At 37.2% G+C, this 18,056-nt stretch overlaps 1 protein-coding gene across 1 annotated transcript in view; it reads right to left on the reverse strand.

Moving 5' to 3' along the window:
* The window catches only part of Cep85l (centrosomal protein 85 like), a 114,972-nt gene that overhangs the window by 11,163 nt on the left and 85,753 nt on the right, over positions 1-18,056 (reverse strand). Inside the window, exons 9-11 of the mRNA XM_005363626.2 lie at positions 10,734-10,851; positions 10,231-10,281; positions 259-366 (exon numbers count right to left, since the gene is read on the reverse strand). Coding sequence (XP_005363683.1) covers positions 259-366; positions 10,231-10,281; positions 10,734-10,851 — 277 coding nt within the window. The remainder of the gene's footprint in view (positions 1-258; positions 367-10,230; positions 10,282-10,733; positions 10,852-18,056) is intronic.

An 18,056-nucleotide genomic window follows, 5' to 3' on the forward strand; every position in this document is an offset into this window, starting at 1 on the left:
AAAAAAAAAGAGCTAGTTCCAGGACAGGCTCCAAAACCACAGAGAAACCCTGTCTCGAAAAACAAAAAAAAACAAACAAAAAAATAAAAATAAAAAATAAAGGCTTGCCTTTTGTTATAATTTTCTTGTGAAACCTGATGACTTTACTGAATACATCAAGTCAAGCCTCCCATTTGTACATGTTCTATACATAGAAAGCAAGTACTGACTTTAAAGAGATGGAGAATAGCCCTCCTAGGCAGTGGGAGTTGTACTCACTTGGAGCAGTGCTTCTGTTAACCTCTGGAGGCTTCCTTCTTTTCTTCCGAGCTCTTCTACCATGCTCTTTGCAGTCCGTTTCTCTTTAGAAAGATCCCCTTGCATAGACTAAAATGACAACAATGACAAAACTATAAAGCAAACATGTTAACACATGTCAATCTGATACCCCAAATATTTAAGATCTTGTGGTCTCCCTAGCCCCTTCTATGATGAAGCTGTGGCCTCTAAAACAGCTCACATTAGATTGAAAGACTAGGGAAGCAATACCAAAGAGGTTTTTAACCAGTGTAAACATGTCAATTGAGGTTTCTAGCTAGTGCTACACTTAATTAATTGGTGTTAGGAATGTATTGGCAACAAAGCAATACTTCGTTACATTTTTCTTATGTATAAAATAGTAGAGTAAGACATTTCCAAAAACTATTTGTAGCTAAGCTCCCCTTTCTGTTTATACTGTCCTGAACAATGATGATGAGCCCAAACTCAGGCCAGAGGAAACTTTGAAAATTAATCTCCTTACTCCATTATAAAATTGCATATCATGGAGTAGATAGTACCACGAAAAAGAAAGGCCTGAGTGTGACAAAGCAGCACAGAAAATGCTTTAGGGATACCAGAGTCATCCCAGCTGACTGTACACTACAGAAGATGTGTCATAAAACAAAACAAAACAAAAACCAAAACGGTTTACTAGGGTTCCTAAGTGTTTCTACCAATTTTCCCCATGTAGTTAGACCATGAAATCAATAAACTTATAACCAGTCAGGAGAAATCATTTTTCCACAAATCTGTATTTATTCTTAATTAAACATGCTTTCATATAACGACCACCTGAATAGCACACATCCGTTATGAATGCGTACCACCCTATCACCTCTGTGATGGAAGGAGAGGGTCACAGAGGCAGACAGAAGACCGTAAGGGACAGATATTTAACTTAATGTTTTTAAATGCCATTTGATAAAATGCTGGAAGACTATTTAATGGCTTAAGAGCTAGATAAAAATGGCTCAACCCTTTGAACAAGTATATTTCTTACACAAGCTTGTTTTGCAATCCTCAAAATGCATTTGGCAATACAACACAAAAGGAAAGCTCCCTAAACATATTTCTGGTACTGTAATTGTTTTCTAACTTCATTTGATTGAATGATATATGGGGATTTATTACCTACTGAAGATTTATGCTTCTTGGAGTGACAATATTATTTATCTATATTCCAGAATTCAATTGAAATTCTCTTAAGACACATGGCTTTATTAGAATTATAGAGAAAACTAGCTTTATTAGAATTATAGAGATCCTGGGCAGTGGTGGTACATGCCTTTAATACCAGCACTCGGGGGGCAGAGGCAGGCTAATCTTTGTGAGTTTGAGGCCAGCCTGGTCTACAGAGCAAGTTACAGGACAGGCTCCAAAGCTACACAGAGAAACCCTGTCTCAAAAAACAAACAAACAAACAAACAAAAAAACACAAAACAAAACCAAAAAAAGGAATTACAGAGAAAAAACATAAAGCTCATATTTTAACAATAAAAACTAAATCCAAAGAGGTTATTTTCACAATACAATCCATTAAAAGCTTAGTGTTTTACAGTTTGATCAACTCAGAGCCATGTTGACTATGAAGGGGAATTAGCTAGTGATTAATGTGTTTCCATATAAGATTAAATTAAGACAGTTACAAAACAGGCAAACCTTCCTTCCTTTCTTCCTTTCATTTTGAGACAGGATTTCCCTCTGTAGCTTTGGAGCTTGTCCTGGAACTAGTAGACCAGGCTTCCTAGAACTCACAGAGATTTGCTTGCCTCTGCTTCCCAAATGCTCGGAATAATGCCGTGTATCACCAATTGCCCGGCTACAGACAACCTTTCTATTAGGAGCAGTTGGGAGTATTTGGCAATAGAGTCACAAAAATGAAAACTCAAATAACATCTGACTCATGTGACACACTGGCCGGGTATCGGGAAGCACCGTGGAGACTGGGCTCACAGATGCATTCCTGTCTGTTTCCGAGGATAACTCTAGCTGCAGTGCTGAAGCTGCCTGACAATAGCACCTCATCTACAACAGAGGTCATCTATTCTAAATTGTGTGGAAACATGTATCCATAAGGTTTGGAATGAAGTAATGCTATTGTCTCAATAGATGAAAGAACAAAATGTGACTGTCACGCTAGATCTCCAGAGTCAAGCATAGTTCAAGTAGTAAACATCATGCTCATTTCCTTTCAATCACCCACCCCTGAACAGAACAAGGGTTGTTTAAGTAGTTCTGGTCTTTCACCCAATGTTCACAATAGCTCTTGCAGTGCTTACTAGTGTTTATAAATGCAAATGCACAATGTAGTTATTTTGGTGTAAGAATCCAAAATACCAGATTAATAACTATTTTCCTATTCAGGAAAACCTAGAAAATTTGATAGACATTCCAGCTAATTTGTTCTATCAAGAAGGAATAATAAATGTTATTTCACAAGGCATTTTTGAAATCTTGTGTTTTTTTTAGAGTATAATTGCTACAAATAGTGGTTTCCTAACCATGTATAAATAAATGATCCATATTTTCTGAAATAAATATTTGGCTGTTGTGAAATGCAGAATACCAATGTTTGTGCTCCATTAGCCACATTAAGAATTCATAAATTAAAGGATTGAATTAGGTTTTAAATGTCAAAAATCTTCCTTAAGTTCCAGACTTAACAGTCTTAAGACTCTGCTAAATTCATAACCTCCTGGCATTTACTATAAGCATTTCTGAAGCTGAAAAGTAGTTTTATTTGAATGTACTGTTTAGATATAAGAATCTAGAAATACACAAATAACTCAAACAAAGGAAAGCCATGTTATTGCCAACAGACTACACAATCTGTAAGCTCAACTTAAAAGGAGTCATTTGAAAAGAAAAGCACACTAGTATTGCATACATACATGAATGTGCGTGAACACACACACATCCCACAAGAGTTATCAAAACAATGCTATCTCATGTAATTATCTATGAGCAAACTCTTCTTTGTACTACGTGATAAATTGGTGAACAGTCAAAGCTGTTGGATTTTGTAGAATTTTTAGTAGCAAGAAAAAGACAAAATAAGTTATAGCTGTATAATATTGTATATTAGAAAATGGAAAAGAGAATGGTAGGAAAAGTGACATTGAAATCTCAAAACAGGGTACAAAATCCATGGAAAAGCTGACACTGATAGCATGATTTGAGGTGATTAAGGGACTGTGTCCACCAGATACCGAGAGTGTAAGTGAGAAGTTCTGGGGCAGACATTGCCTTCTGCTGGAGTAAATGAAGGTGAGGCAACAGAGCCAGAGTGACTCCAGCTACCAAGCATGGCAACACCAGTGTGGACACACAGGCTTCTTAACTTAATGTTCAAACTTGGATTATTATTTTGAATAAAAGAAACTATTGAAGAGTGCTGAGCAGAAATACATGATCTGATTTTTGTCCCATGGTATCACTTAACAAGAGAACAGACTATGTGAGCACAAGGGAGAGGCAGGAAGAGGAACTCCACAAGAGAAACAAAAATAGATTGGACGATGCTGGCAGCAGGAGGCGGGTGGAGAGGGATATATTTTAAAGGTCATGGAATTTCCTGAGAAACATGTGCTGAGAATTAAGGTTAACTTTAATAATTCAGGACTGGGAGGTATGGCAGGGTTTGTGGTGAATTTTTTTCAAAAAGTTTTGGAGATTTTGTTTTTAATGTGTTATGTCAAGTATGTTCAATAGTGTGGTGAGGTGGAACAGGAACCTAGGGACGCAAATATGGAAGGGAGAATTCTGAGTTGCAGACTAAAAACCAGGGGGGTTATTGGATGTATACCATAAAAACTGAATTCTATCAGAGAAATACTTGCACATCCATGTTCACTGCTGTCTAAATGCCCATCAACAGATAAACTGATACAGAAAAAGGTGGTACATAAACACTCTGGAACTTTATTTGGCCATAAAGAAAAATGAAATTGTGACATCTGCAAGAAAATAGACGGAACTGGAACTATACTAAGCTTTGGGAGCCAGAGTTAGCAAAAAACACTACATGCTTTGTCACATATTTGGTCTTAAATTTTAATTTTTGTGAGAATCCACATGAGTATGGATGGATATAGGTAATAAGACAAGGAAAAAACACAGGAGGGGGTAGATCTTAAGTGAAGGGAGAATGAAAGAAAGGTAATCAAATCCACGCATGTGGAATGGGGCTACTTGGGGAGAAGGGACAGAGAGGCGATTCAACAAAAACAGAGTCTGTAGGGAAAGTCTGTAGTGATATCAATTATGCTAGTTTAAAGAGAAACAGGTTTCCAAAAGCCCTGAATGCATGTGGACCAGTACTCACACTTGAGTGAGGCCCAGTCTACATGTCCATGCTGTTGTAAGAAGCTTCTATTCGAGCCTCCTCTACAGGGAAGCTTCCTGTATTCACAATAAAGACTTTTCTTTAAGAAAAACATAGTTGTGATGTGAGGGAGAGCACATTTAAATATCCCAGTAATTATTATATATTACGAAAAGAATTTCCTAATTTGATGATCAAATCTTAGAAATCTAGGTTTTGAACTTGGCCCCTTCATTTCTATCTCCTTACATCTATTTAAGAAGTAAGAAATGTGGGGTACATACACAACTCTCTCTCGCCAATAAAAATAAAAAAAATCATAAAAACTAAAACAAGTAATATGCAAACACCATAAGCCAGTTTTAGCTTGTTTATAAGACTCGAAGATATGATAGCTCTAATTCTGTAAGTTAGCTATCATTTTGCAATCATGTGATTTTAAAAATCACCTGACGAGGAGCTCTACATTCTCCATGAGGTGCTCTGCAAACCTGCTCCCTAGTGAAGTTGGTGAATAATACAAAAGAAGACATTTAGAAGTTACTGCAAATGGCCATATAGCACAAAGACATTCATTCAGGAAAACCTACTAGAACCCAGAAACAGCAGCAATGGACTGCATGGTGCCTGAAGCACAACCCTCCCCATCTTTAGATCTCACTGCTCAGAAAGATGGAAATTCTGCTCCAGACTGCTAGAATCCTCTTCCCACAGGAGACAGGACCCATCAATGTTTGACATTCTGCCCCAGCTACCTGTAGCTGTGGATAAGTTTCAAGCACAGTAGCCAAGAGGTGGGGCTTTTTTCTTCCATCTTCCCACAAAGGATGAAGACTTTACCTTGTGTGGTGTTATCGAGAAAATGGTGGTCCTAGTAATTATTGCCTCAGTTTGTGGAACAGGGTTACATGCTAGAAGCAGCAAGTCAAGGACACTGAGAGATGCTGTCCCTACTCTTTTTACTGAAGGGTAAATTCCGAGAGTGAAGCAGCAGAATGCATAAACAAATATAAACAAATCAATAAGTAGAGGCCTTGCCTCAAGCAAGGCAAAGGCAAGAACTCCCCAAAATTGTCTTCTGACCTCCACATGCATGCTGTAATGTTTATGCACACACACACAAGTTTCTGAATAACCCCAACATCAGAGATTTTTCACTTAGAGCAAATAGACCATACTATGAAATTACAAATGTGTTCACAAAGAAATGGCTTCATTTGTAAGAGTATGTCTAAAAGGTCCTTTCAAAAACAATGGAAGTACTGGAAAATGGTTCATTAGTTAAGAGTGCTTTCTCTTCTACCAGAGGATCTAAGCTTGGCTCCCAGCACCCACACAAGGAATATCACAGCTACCTGTAACTCTAGCTCTGATACCTTCTTCTGGCCTTCATGGATACTAGAATACAAGCAATATACACACATATATAAAATATTTCAATACTGGCAGTTGTGGCAAAGGGCAACTGCTGGGTTACTGTCAGATTCACTGATGTTACAGGCCTGAGGCAGGTGACTGGGAGGCATAGCCCCCAGTCAGAGCAATCTTCACTAGCCTATGAAGCTGTTCTGAGAAGGAACCAGAATGGATGATCTGTAAAGCCATGTGTGCTACCATCAACAGCTGAAAGCGAGGCATCAGCAGCAACTAGTGGAGCTTACAATTGGCTCATGTCAGTAAAAGCCACAGACACATGAAGTTATGGAACAGGTAAATCTACAGCGGCTAGAAATGTCTCAGCAATTGCTCAGAGCTAGAGAGGAGAGGAGAGCTTAAGAGAAAAAAATGAGAAGACACAGGTCTTCTTCTGAAGGGGATAAAGTGCTCTAAGGCTGTGACCTGAGTCTGAGCATCTACTGGATATACTAAAAATATTGTAACATACAAAGGCATGAAAAGTATGTTGTGACAATTATGACTCAAAATTGTTATTGAAACTTCATGCAACATAGAGAAAAAGCTGCCAGAATTCCCTTTCTTTTGCCTTGTGATTTGTATTTTGGTTCATAAACAAGATCTTTCAGCAGCACCACTTGGTATCTAAACATTAAACGTTTTTATTCACCTCCCACCCAGTCCTCCCTGCACTTCCCACTCAAGAGCAGAGAGCACCGAGGATTGTGCCTGACAGAAGACCCAGGACTAGGGACAAGGCTGCAGTCAAGTGATGCCCACAGTCTATCCAATCCAGGCTCAAATTTAACCCTTAGATAGGAATTCATACAGCTCATAAAGACAGGATTCCAAAAGCATCCCAAATAACCTAATTATCCAGACAAATTTGGTGACTGACCACTCTGCACAAATAGGCTCAAAAGAACTCTTCATAATTTACATCAATAGCTTCCTCCTTAACTAAGACACAAAAAGATGGTTCTTCAAAAGTTGAATTCACCTTTTATAGTTTTTGACGTATCTTAATTATACAAAAATTATAAAGGGCTTAAAGTAAATGCACAATATGTATAATAATACATACAAAGTCTCCTGAATTAAAGATACCCGGAGAAAGAGCATATGAAAGCATGCTAACCTCTCTTTGATAGAAGACACTATATTTGGCTGGTAGGTTTTTCAACTATTAAGTTTGATATGGTATTTTTAATTTGTCATTAAAACATGAAGCAATTTAATATGTGTCTTTTAAAAATTAAGCATTAGGAAGAATTTTATATCATTAAATTAATCTAACAAAAGGTAGAAGATAAATACTATGTAACAATGGGAAGCATTAATGCAATTCAATTATTAGGTTAAAGAAGTCATATTCCACCTATAAAGAACCCTACTGGCATAAAATCCATTTCTCTAGTATTTCTACCGAGAAAAGTCTACTAACTGAACTTTACAAGTTGTTGGTAAACATTAAGACAAATCTTCTGAGACTGTAGAAATATCTTCTTTTGTCACGTTGTAAATAGGATAGACTGACAAGAGTTTTTAAGAATGGAAGTCCTAGTCATGCCTGTAAGAGTAGGCAGTCGAAATGACCTCTGAATGTAATTTTATCTTTTGTGGTTATAATAATCATTCATTGAGCCGGGCGGTGGTGGCGCACGCCTTTAATCCCAGCACTCGGGAGGCAGAGGCAGGCGGATCTCTGTGAGTTCGAGGCCAGCCTGGTCTACAAGAGCTAGTGCCAGGACAGGAACCAAAAAGCTATGGAGAAACCCTGTCTCGAAAATCCAAAAAAATAATAATAATAATCATTCATTGATAGATGTTAATTTAGAAAGGCCAGTTAATGACATTCATGCTTCCATTATGGAGACATTTTAAAAGTAAAGAGAGTTGAAAATTTTAAAGTTCATACTTCCTTTGTCAAGATTACAAAACCAAAATGCAAAGATGACAGTCAACTAGAAATAAACTTATGATAGTGAAATGATTTAACAAAGCAGGAAGGAAAGTACCCAATGAAGAACTTGATCACACTCTGACTGTAACCATAAAATTTACAGAAATGATAGAAGAATGTGGTATGCAAATGTTATTTTGTTCATAAGTGGAAAAGCCCACAGAGAAGCCAGTGGTCTTTCCTGGTCTCATGGATGTAAAGAAAAGCAACATTTTTACACAATCAATCAACAAGGAATTCATCCCAGTCAACAATATCATCTTGACAGTTAAGCCAAACTGTATAAAAAGCTATACTTTACAGGACTCAGTTTCATATAGGACTCAGTTTCAAATTTAATATATGCTTTTATATGAAGCTTTGCTTTTTTCATATTTAACAACAAATGCAATATTATTTCTAGTCCAAGATGAATTCTGTTCTCCTTCTAAATCTGAACTACAGTTTCCAGTGACTTATACCAGGTAAATTTTTTTAAACTTTGGATGTAAAATGGCAGATGACATATGTATTTAAATAATTATCTTCATGTAAGGCCTGGTGGCACCCACTTTTAATCCCAGCACTTGGGAGGCAGAGACAGGTACATCTCTCTAACTTTGAGGCCAGTTTGGTCTATATGATAAGTTACAAGTCAATCAAGACTACATGGCAAGATCTTGACTCAATAAATAGCATTTCATTATAAAACAATGTCTTATTTCATCTTGTATTAATAAGGGAGACATGCATACAGCATAAGATTTTATTGTTTACCTCTGATCATTTAAATGTTTTATGGGAAAAAACAGTGGTACAAAACGCAATTCTAGTAACACAAAGTTGTTTCTGTCCACTATAAAGCCTAAATGTGTTGCAACTATTAGAAAAAGAAGAGCATTGAAATTATAATGAATTCAGTTTTACAATTACTACTATAGTGATAGCTAAATTTTAAGATTTGTATTAATCATTTGGGATGTTCTGCTTTTCTTTTACATAGTATTTTATTTGTATTTTAGCTACATGAAGAAAAGTACAGATAGAACCTATGGGAAGGCTGTTTTTGAAAACAGCTGAGGAGAAACTAGACACCACCATATAGATAAGGGCTTCATAAGTACAGAGAAAATAAAGGAATTAAAGATTGGTTGGCTTCTAAACTTTTAAAGTGTACATATGTATCCAGAATTTTGATAAGTCCTAACTCCCAAGCTGAACCACCAGAGCATCATTCTCAAAAAAACTCAGTAAAATGTAAAGACATGAACTTGTAACACCTCACCATTTGGTGATACAGAAAGAGCAACAGTGTCATTAGGAGGAAGAGGGAAACTAAAAGGAGCACTGTCAGTTCTAGGTAAAGGCTGGGGACATAACATGTTTCCACGCTGTATTAAATAATGCTCTGAGCACGTTTTGCAGATGGGCAGTCTTGGAAAGGCACAGGCACTTAGTGGACTACAGCTTTTACTCAAATTTCCTGATGTATTGTGAGCATATTTACAAACATGGTAGGCATGTTCAGGATATGGAGGGAGGGAAGAACTATAAAAACAGATTGTGGGGATTTCATACTTAGAATTGATTGTTTAACGGATACATAATAGAAGTATTCCAAAAATAACTACCCTACTTTATCTCTGTAATTGGTGAGCATCAACTGACTAGTATAGGCACTATAGTACAATGGCAGTAGAGGAAGCAATGTCAGCAAACAAAACAAAAGAGACAGAGTGATATTAGAGATCTCAGTATTAAGTAGGACCAAGGGGATGCTGGAGAAAACATTACAGACTTCTGAAGAAAATTCAGTGGAGGAAAAGAACAAATAATGGGCAGAGTTGGGCTGGGAGTATGTTTCTGAATGGAACTGGTATATGAAAACTAAATACTTAGACTAATAGCATTCCATTCTCTCTTATGATTGATCTCTGGCGACCTCAATCAAACGCATTCTCAGCATCTGAGAGAGACGATGGCCAATTATAGAAGAAAGCAGCAAAGAGGAGGAAACAGTCTCAGCACCCCTTGGGAGAACTGGCTCACCAAACAGAATTTTATTTAATTTTGGTCTTTCACAAATGCACAAATGTATAATATGGATTCTGCTCAGAATTAATATTAAAAAATTTATAACTTTTCTCAGGTACTATTAGTATTATATTTTCATATATATATTCATATACTTTAATACGTTTAGGTAATAGAGGCAATAAGAATACATTAGCATATGGGTACACTAAAATACATGAAGAACATTCCTTACCTGAATTTCTAAAATCATTCTGTTAATTTCATCCTGCTGGCTCTCTATTATCTAAAACACAGCAAAAAAATTGGTCTGAATCTTTTTCATTACTTTAAAAGAGCATCAATACTTCAAGAAAATTCAAAAAAGAAAAGTTTATTTATAATATCTTTATTTTACAGAGCATTCACAGTTAAATATCCTTCAAATCACAAGGATGACTTGGACCACCCATAATTAAAACTGCAAATATTTTCCTGTAATTCGTAATGAAATTTTTTATTTATAAAAATAACTTTGAGACAGACTTTGAATAATTTATCAGAAAATGTCTCCTTTTGTTTTGACTTTTAAGTTTAAATAATTTATAATATATTAAACTGCTATCTTCTTTTTAAATCAAAGCAAACTAAATATTTTATAAGCTATTAAATATCACTAAAATTATAAATCACATGAAAACCCTAAGATACACATACACCACAGAACAGATGTGACCTCTGCTCTTAGTGTCTACTAACCTTACTGGCAGTCGCATTCTGCTCTCTGAGATTGTCATTTTCACTTTGGAGCTGTTTCGCATCCAACATGGGAAGGCGTATTCCATCTTCAAGGCATTTTTCTACTTTTTGTTGTAAGCTGTTGTTTAGAAGAAAACAATTTCATGAAGAATTATTTTTTAGTCAAACAATGAAGAGTCACAGAAAATATACAAATAGCTATGTATTTTACAAAACTAAGAAGAGATCATTACTAGACAGAGGCTGGCCATCATTTTAGAAATGGCAAATCTGGAGTTGGGGATGCATACAGTGTGGCATCCCTGGGTCCCACTGAAGTCTATCTCATGAAGCTGAACTCTGTAATCTAACCGTTTTTTCCTTTTTCCCAAGATGAGTGTTACTTTAACATTAGTTCAGTAGAGTATTACTTGACCAAGATAAGTAGGGTCAAGAGATTAAGAATGTAGATATGTGTCCGTGCCTTTTCTCTGAGTATAGCGAAAGTTTGGTGATAGGGATTATTGTTGCCAAATCAACAGAATTAATAAGGATGTAGAAGAATGATGAGGGATTCCCCTCTGCATGCTGTGAATACCATTGGTGAATAAAGAAACTACCTTGGCCTGTTGATAGGGCAGAACTTAGGTAGGCAGGGAAAACTAAACTGAATGCTCAGAGAGAGAAAGGGGGAGTCAGGGAGAAGCCATGTAGCCCCACCAGAGACACAGACACTGGAACTTTGCCCGGTAAGCCACAGCCTCATGACAATACACAGATTACTAGAAATGGGTTAAATTAATATGTAAGAGTTAGCCAATAAGAAGCTTGACCTAATGGGCCAAGCAGTGTTTTAAATAATATAGTTTCTATGTGATTATTTTGGAGCAATTAGGAACAAAAAAGTGGCTTCCCAACAACAAATTGGTGCCAATGTGGTTAACTAAAATCTACTTAAAACCTGAGAGAGTTTGGAAAGGAATTCTAGACACAAAAATACAGAGTTTAATACAGCTTCTTGCTCTTTGCAGGTGGAGTGCCGTAGCTCCTTTTAAAGAGGTTTTCCTGATTCAGGGGTAGCAGAAAAATAGCTGTGCTGTTTTGAAATGCTGGCTTTCTGGGCCACGCTACCAGAGTGACCTCTGGCTCTTTCAGAAGACCAAGCATTTAAATGGGGTTTGTGAGCAACGTGCTATGGCTTGCTTGGTGGCAACATGGACCAGCTGTGTGCTTAGAGATGGGGCACTGTGCATGGTTCTTGAGGTGGTGAGCAACTCTGCCATGCTAGACTGGGTGGGGCAAGCAGGAAGTGCCGAATTTGCCCTAGTAATGCCACAGCTTACGAGAAGTGTTTAGCATTTTAAGAAGTGCTCCTGAACAGTAAAGAATTATAGATACACAATAGGATACATTCAGACATAAAAGACCTCTAAATGGGTCACAGTGTTGGAAAAATGTACATAGGCTTAGAAGAGAGAATAAAAAGAATACAGACATGCTACGGGAGCTCCTTCCCCTCTTTCAGCCAATAGCCACTGAGATACCCGCCCACTGGGGCGTGGTCTCTCTCCATTTAAAAAAGCGGCCACTTCCCTTTGCGCACACTCTGGCTTCTGGCTCTGTCCCAGACAAGAGCCCTCTGCACAATCAGGAATGGAGCCTACTCACCAGAAGCGGAGCCAGAAGCCAGAGTCCGAGCAGAGGGAAGTGGCCGCTTTTTTAAAGGGAGAGAGACCACGCCCCAGTGGGCTGGTATCTCAGCGGCTGTTGGCTGAAGGAGCAGAAGGAGCTCCCGCAACACAGACAGTTATAAATAAAAATAAATAAGCCATGTAAAGATGGTGAATACACAGAGAGTTTGGATTATGTATATTATTGTGTCTTCTTTGAATTTCTTGACTGCGAAGAATCTAAGTACAGAGAGACATTTCATTGTAAAGTCTGCTAAGCTAAACCAACCTATATACTTTAGAAGTATCTTAATTTCAAGTTTTGGGTCTAAGAATATGTTGCTTTTGAAAAGAAGTTCTTCTTTTGTTTCCACAGAGGATATGGTTTGATGGACCAAGACCACCTGAAAGATGGCCATGAACATCCCTAAAAAAATTACTTCACCCAACTGCTGACTGAGATGAACCTACCACACAGAATATACCATGAAAGACCTGATTAACAGTGCCCCCACAATCAGCAGGAAGCAGTGTGGACAGAACTACACCCATATTCCCAAATATTGTTTATAAATGTTTGTTTACATTTAAAGGGGGATATTCTATAGAGATTTGCATTTGGTATGGATCTTGGTTTATTGATACAAATTTAAGGTCAATTTTGCTATACTGTGTATATGTTTTTCTGATCTTGATTAAGGTATTGTGTTTATCCAGCTTATTTTAAATGTAATGTATAGTTAAGAAATATAAATTAATAGATAATCATCTATAATAGTCAAGATTGTAGTCATGTTAGATTTTCTAGATGTACACAGATGTATTTCAGATAGATAGGGATTCTTCAAATCTTTCAAAGACTACAGAATATGGCATTTAAAGTGTTTTAAGAATTTAGGACATTTCATGACAGTGAGACACATATGCTCCTGGCAGCACCTATCTATGTAAAGAGGAAGATGGGCATCAAAGAGGCTCCTTATGGAGTTTGCTAGCCATTTGGGCAAGGAACTGCTCTTGCCTGGGCTGCTTGATGAACTGGACATGCAGGAGCCACAGAGAAATGACTGCTGAACTTGCCTAAAATTAAGACGATCCTTCAGGCTTCCTGCTTTATAAAAGAGTCTGCCAGACATTCTGCAGGACACAGAAGAAAGTGACTGACAAACTGCCAATACAAGCAGAACTGTCTTTGAAATTTCCTGCTTCATGGAAAATTATGCCATATACTTTAGACTGAAGATCGATGTCCCAATGGTACAGAAGAACTTTGGATGACTGTCCAGGTAGCGAGATGTTTCTGTCAATTCTAGAATTTTGGAAGTCGCTTACAATGTACTTCCTGTTTACTTAGGTGCTATATCCTTCTGGAGTCTTTGATGGAATTGAAGAAGTTATAGTTACAGTTTTCCTTAGTTATGATAAAAGATAAAGTAGATATAAATATTCTAACTGTCCTTCTTGATTGATACCTGTTTTGTTATATGTAATTTTTCTGTGCTAAAGTTAAAACCTTCATTTTTATTTAAACAGAAAAGGGAAGGTGATGTGGGATTTCCCTCTGTATGCTGTGAATATCATTGGTGAATAAAGAAACTGCCTTGGCCTGTTGATAGGGCAGAACTTAAGTAGGCAGGGAAATCTAAGCTAAATACTGAGAGAAAGAAAGGTGGAGTCAGGGAGAAGTCATGTAGCTCCACTGGAGACACAGATGTCAGAACTTTACTGGGTAATCAACAGCCTCATGGCAATACACAGATTACTAGAAATGGGTTAAATTAATATGTAAGAGTTAGCCAATAAAAAGCTTGACCTAATGGGCCAAGCAGTGTTTTAAATAATAGAGTTTCTGTGTGATCATTTCAGGACTAAGCAGTCAGGAACAAACAAGTGGCCTCCCAACAACATAAGAATGTGGTTTTTCATGCCACCAGCTTAGGTTTGTCATGCTGCCTATGACAAAGGAAGTTCTTCTGACATATTAACAATATGTCAGTTTCTTCCAACCCAGTCTCACTGGGTATATCAACCCCACATAAGGACAGACCCCATGACTAGGAATAGCTGGCAACACAAAATAAACTCAATGATATTCTTTTAGGCTCATCTCATTTTGTTTTGCCTGGGCATTTTTTTTTCTTACTGGTCTGCAGCTTGTTTATTTTGATTTCTGTGTGTGTGTGTGTGTGTGTGTGTGTATGTATGTGTGTGTATGTATGTAGGCAAGTGGAGAATCTGGAAGGAAACTAGAAACTGGGGAAAAGAAAAAAAACATGATCAAAATGTACTGTATGGAAAAAAACTTTCTCAGTAAAAAAAAAAGTAAAAGTACAGGGAAACAAGATGTTAGCTATAAGAATGAAAGATTAGTAATTGTTACAAGCAGACCATGCCATTAACAATAAAAACCAAAACCAAACAATAACAGCTGGAGAGAAAAAAAAGAAGTAGTCTCAAAAATTGCAACATCTTCTAGGCATGGTAGCGTCTAATTGGAAACCTAGTACTCGGAAAGCTGGAATAGAAGAACTGTTGTGAGTTCTGGGCCACCCTGTGCTAAGCAGTGAGTCCTAGGTCAGCCAAGGCTACATATGGTAAGACCTTGTCTCAAAATAAACAAACTGCAGAAGACTGAAAAAAAATTCTCTTATAACTCTGATTTTGTTTTTTCTTTTTTTCAAGTATTATAGCAATCTGAAGCTGTCTTCTTCAATAAGAAAAATGATACTACTGAGGTTGTGGAAAAAGAACTGGTAATACTAGGTGACTGAATAAGGACTGCAGGTATATTTATAATTAATGACATTAGTAATCATTTATGTGGTCCTGATATGGTGCACTGCTCTGTAAGACATTGTTAATTGTTGTAAGAAGTATTTACTTTTTCAAATTACAAGTGCATTATATTTTGCCACCTTGGTGTTGGCACTATATTCCATGTACTCAATGGCATTACAAGAGGATAAAATGCACTTTAAAAAGTAAACATGCTTCCATTTGGGGAGGTAACTCAGCCTGTACAAGCCCAAAGACCTGACTTCTATCCCCGAAGCCCATGTTACTAAAACAAGTATAGCAGAATAGCTTGTAAACCAGCACTGGAGAGGTGGAAACGGACAGAACCCTGAACCTCACTGACATCAAGTCTAGTTTACTTAGGAAGTTTCTGACCACTGAGAAATACTGCCTCAAACATCAAGGTGGACAGCTCCAGAGGAATGATACCAGAAGTTGACCCCTGGCTGCCCCACACGAATACACAAATCTTTAAAATGTAAAGAGCCAACAATAAGGAACACTGTATGATGCTGCTGCCCATACCAAATTTTCTTTCATGCATACATATTTGGATTACATAAAGGCCATTTCCAAAAGTAAGAAAACTTTTGAAAAGTGGAACTAACTTATAAATTATTATGTATTTTACATTTTCATTTCTAATGAAAAGCTTTTTGAGTTTATGAATTTCTTGAAAATTAAAAAACAAAAGATTAGAAACATTAAATAAAATGTAATAATATAATTTGTAGTCACACATACATATGAAGTTCTTTCAAAATATAAGAAATATCCTAGAGCCAAGTAAACGTAAATAAAATTCCTACCCCTCAACATTAAGTGATGTCACTGTCAATACAAATACTGGAGAACTAAAAATAAACTTTTACCAAAAAGCAAGAGGAATCTTCTAAGATATTATCTCTGTCAGCCTCAAGATAAAATTTAAAGTGGAAAATGTTTTCTGAAATACATCATACTAATCTTTGCAAATCAAGCATTTGTGGCTTAGTGTTCTATAAAACCTAACAAAAGAGAACACAGAAAATAACACCAATCTGCAAAAGAAAACAGTGGGACAAAACGGCACTCAGTAATCTTCCAGAATTGCTATGAAGCCTCCAAGCACCACAGTTTTGTTTCTTCAACCACAGTGGCCTACAAAACAGAACTCACACACTATTTTTATTTTTGTCAACAAGGATAAAATGTTTAAATTAGTGAAAATCAGGAAGTTTTTTTAAGACTACGAAGTTGGTGTAAATTATGGATTCATAAAAAGAAACCCCGTCTCAACAACAACAACAACAAAAAAGAAACAAAAAAAAAACCCAAAAATATTAAAATGATGACAATTAAGGTAGTCATCAATCTGAGGGGAAGGGCCGTTCAGGCACCCTCTCCATTATTGCTTAGATTCTTAGCTGGGGTCATCCTTGTCAATTCCTGGGAATTTCCCTAGTGCCACGTTTCTCATTAGCCCCATAATGACTCTCTCTATCAAGATGTCTCTTTTCTTGCTCTCCTTCTCTGATATCCCCACAACTCAACCTTCCCGATCCCTCAGAATCTTCATCCTATAACTGATGGAAGCAGATTCAGGGAGCCACAGCCAAGCACTGGGCTGAGTTCCTCGAGTCCAGTAGTAAAGAAGGAGGAATGATAATATGAGCAAAGAGGTCAAGACCACAATGGGGAATCCCATAGAAACAGCTGACCAGAGCGAGTGGGAGCTCACGGTTTTCAGACTGACAGCTGGGGAACCTGCATAGGACCAAACTAAACCAGGCCCTTTGAATGTGGATGACAGTTGTGTGGCTTGGGCAGTTCGTGAGGTCACTGGCAGTGGAACCGGTATTTATCCCTAGTACATGAACTGGCTCTTTGGAGCTCATTCTCTATGGAGGGATACCCTGCTCAGCCTAGATGGGGGAGAGGGGGCTTGGTCCTGCTTCAAGTGATGTGACAGACTTTGTTGACTCCCATGGGAGGTCTCACCCTCTCTGAGGAGTGGATGGGACACGGGAGGTAGGAGAAGTGGAAGGAGGGGAGAGGAAATTAGGTTTGGTATGTAAAACAAAACAAAACAGAAAGATTGTTTTAAAAAATAAAATAATTAAAGTGTGAGAAAGAAAAACACTAGGAAAAAATGTAAACTCAAAATTGTGACAGTTTTGGAACTGATATCAAGAACAGAAATCAGGAGGCTGGAGAAAATGCTCAGCAGTTAAGAGCACTGGCTATTCTTCCAGAGGTCCTGAGTTCAATTCCCAGCAACCCCATGGTGGCTCACAACCATCTATAATAGAATCTAGTGCCGTCTTCTGGCCTGCAGGCAAACATGTAGACAGAACACTGTATACACAATAAATAAATAAATAAATAAATAAATAAATAAATAAATAAATAAATAAATAAACAAACCTTAAAAAAAGAACTTTTCTGTTTAAAAAAAAACAGAAATCAGAGCATTTACTATACTGAAACCTCAGAGTAAACAATAAACTGAGTAAATTTCATGTTTAAAAACTAGAGAGTAAAGATGTATTAACATACTCATGAAGACTGGATTTCTCGCATTCAGGATTTTTGCTGCTTTATTATTTGGCTCTTTCAGATAGTTCAATCTATTCATGATTGATAACAAGATTTAAAGGTTATAAAAATAATATAAACTTATGCATGTATTAGTTTTCTATAAAAAAAAAAATTCCCAAGTCTGAGCACAAGCTGAGCAAACCAACAAATGCTGATCACTGGAGACTCGGATTTCAAAGTGTGAAATGAGGCGAGACGTGCAGGTGGATCTGGAAAGCACATGAAAATCTGCCACTCACAGTGAGATGAAAACAGCCCATCAGTCACCTTCGGTGCACTTTCCAGGAAGGAGAGCAGT

The sequence above is a fragment of the Microtus ochrogaster genome, linkage group LG9 (genome assembly GCF_000317375.1).
Source record: "Microtus ochrogaster isolate Prairie Vole_2 linkage group LG9, MicOch1.0, whole genome shotgun sequence".
NCBI classification, from domain to species: Eukaryota; Metazoa; Chordata; class Mammalia; order Rodentia; family Cricetidae; genus Microtus; species Microtus ochrogaster.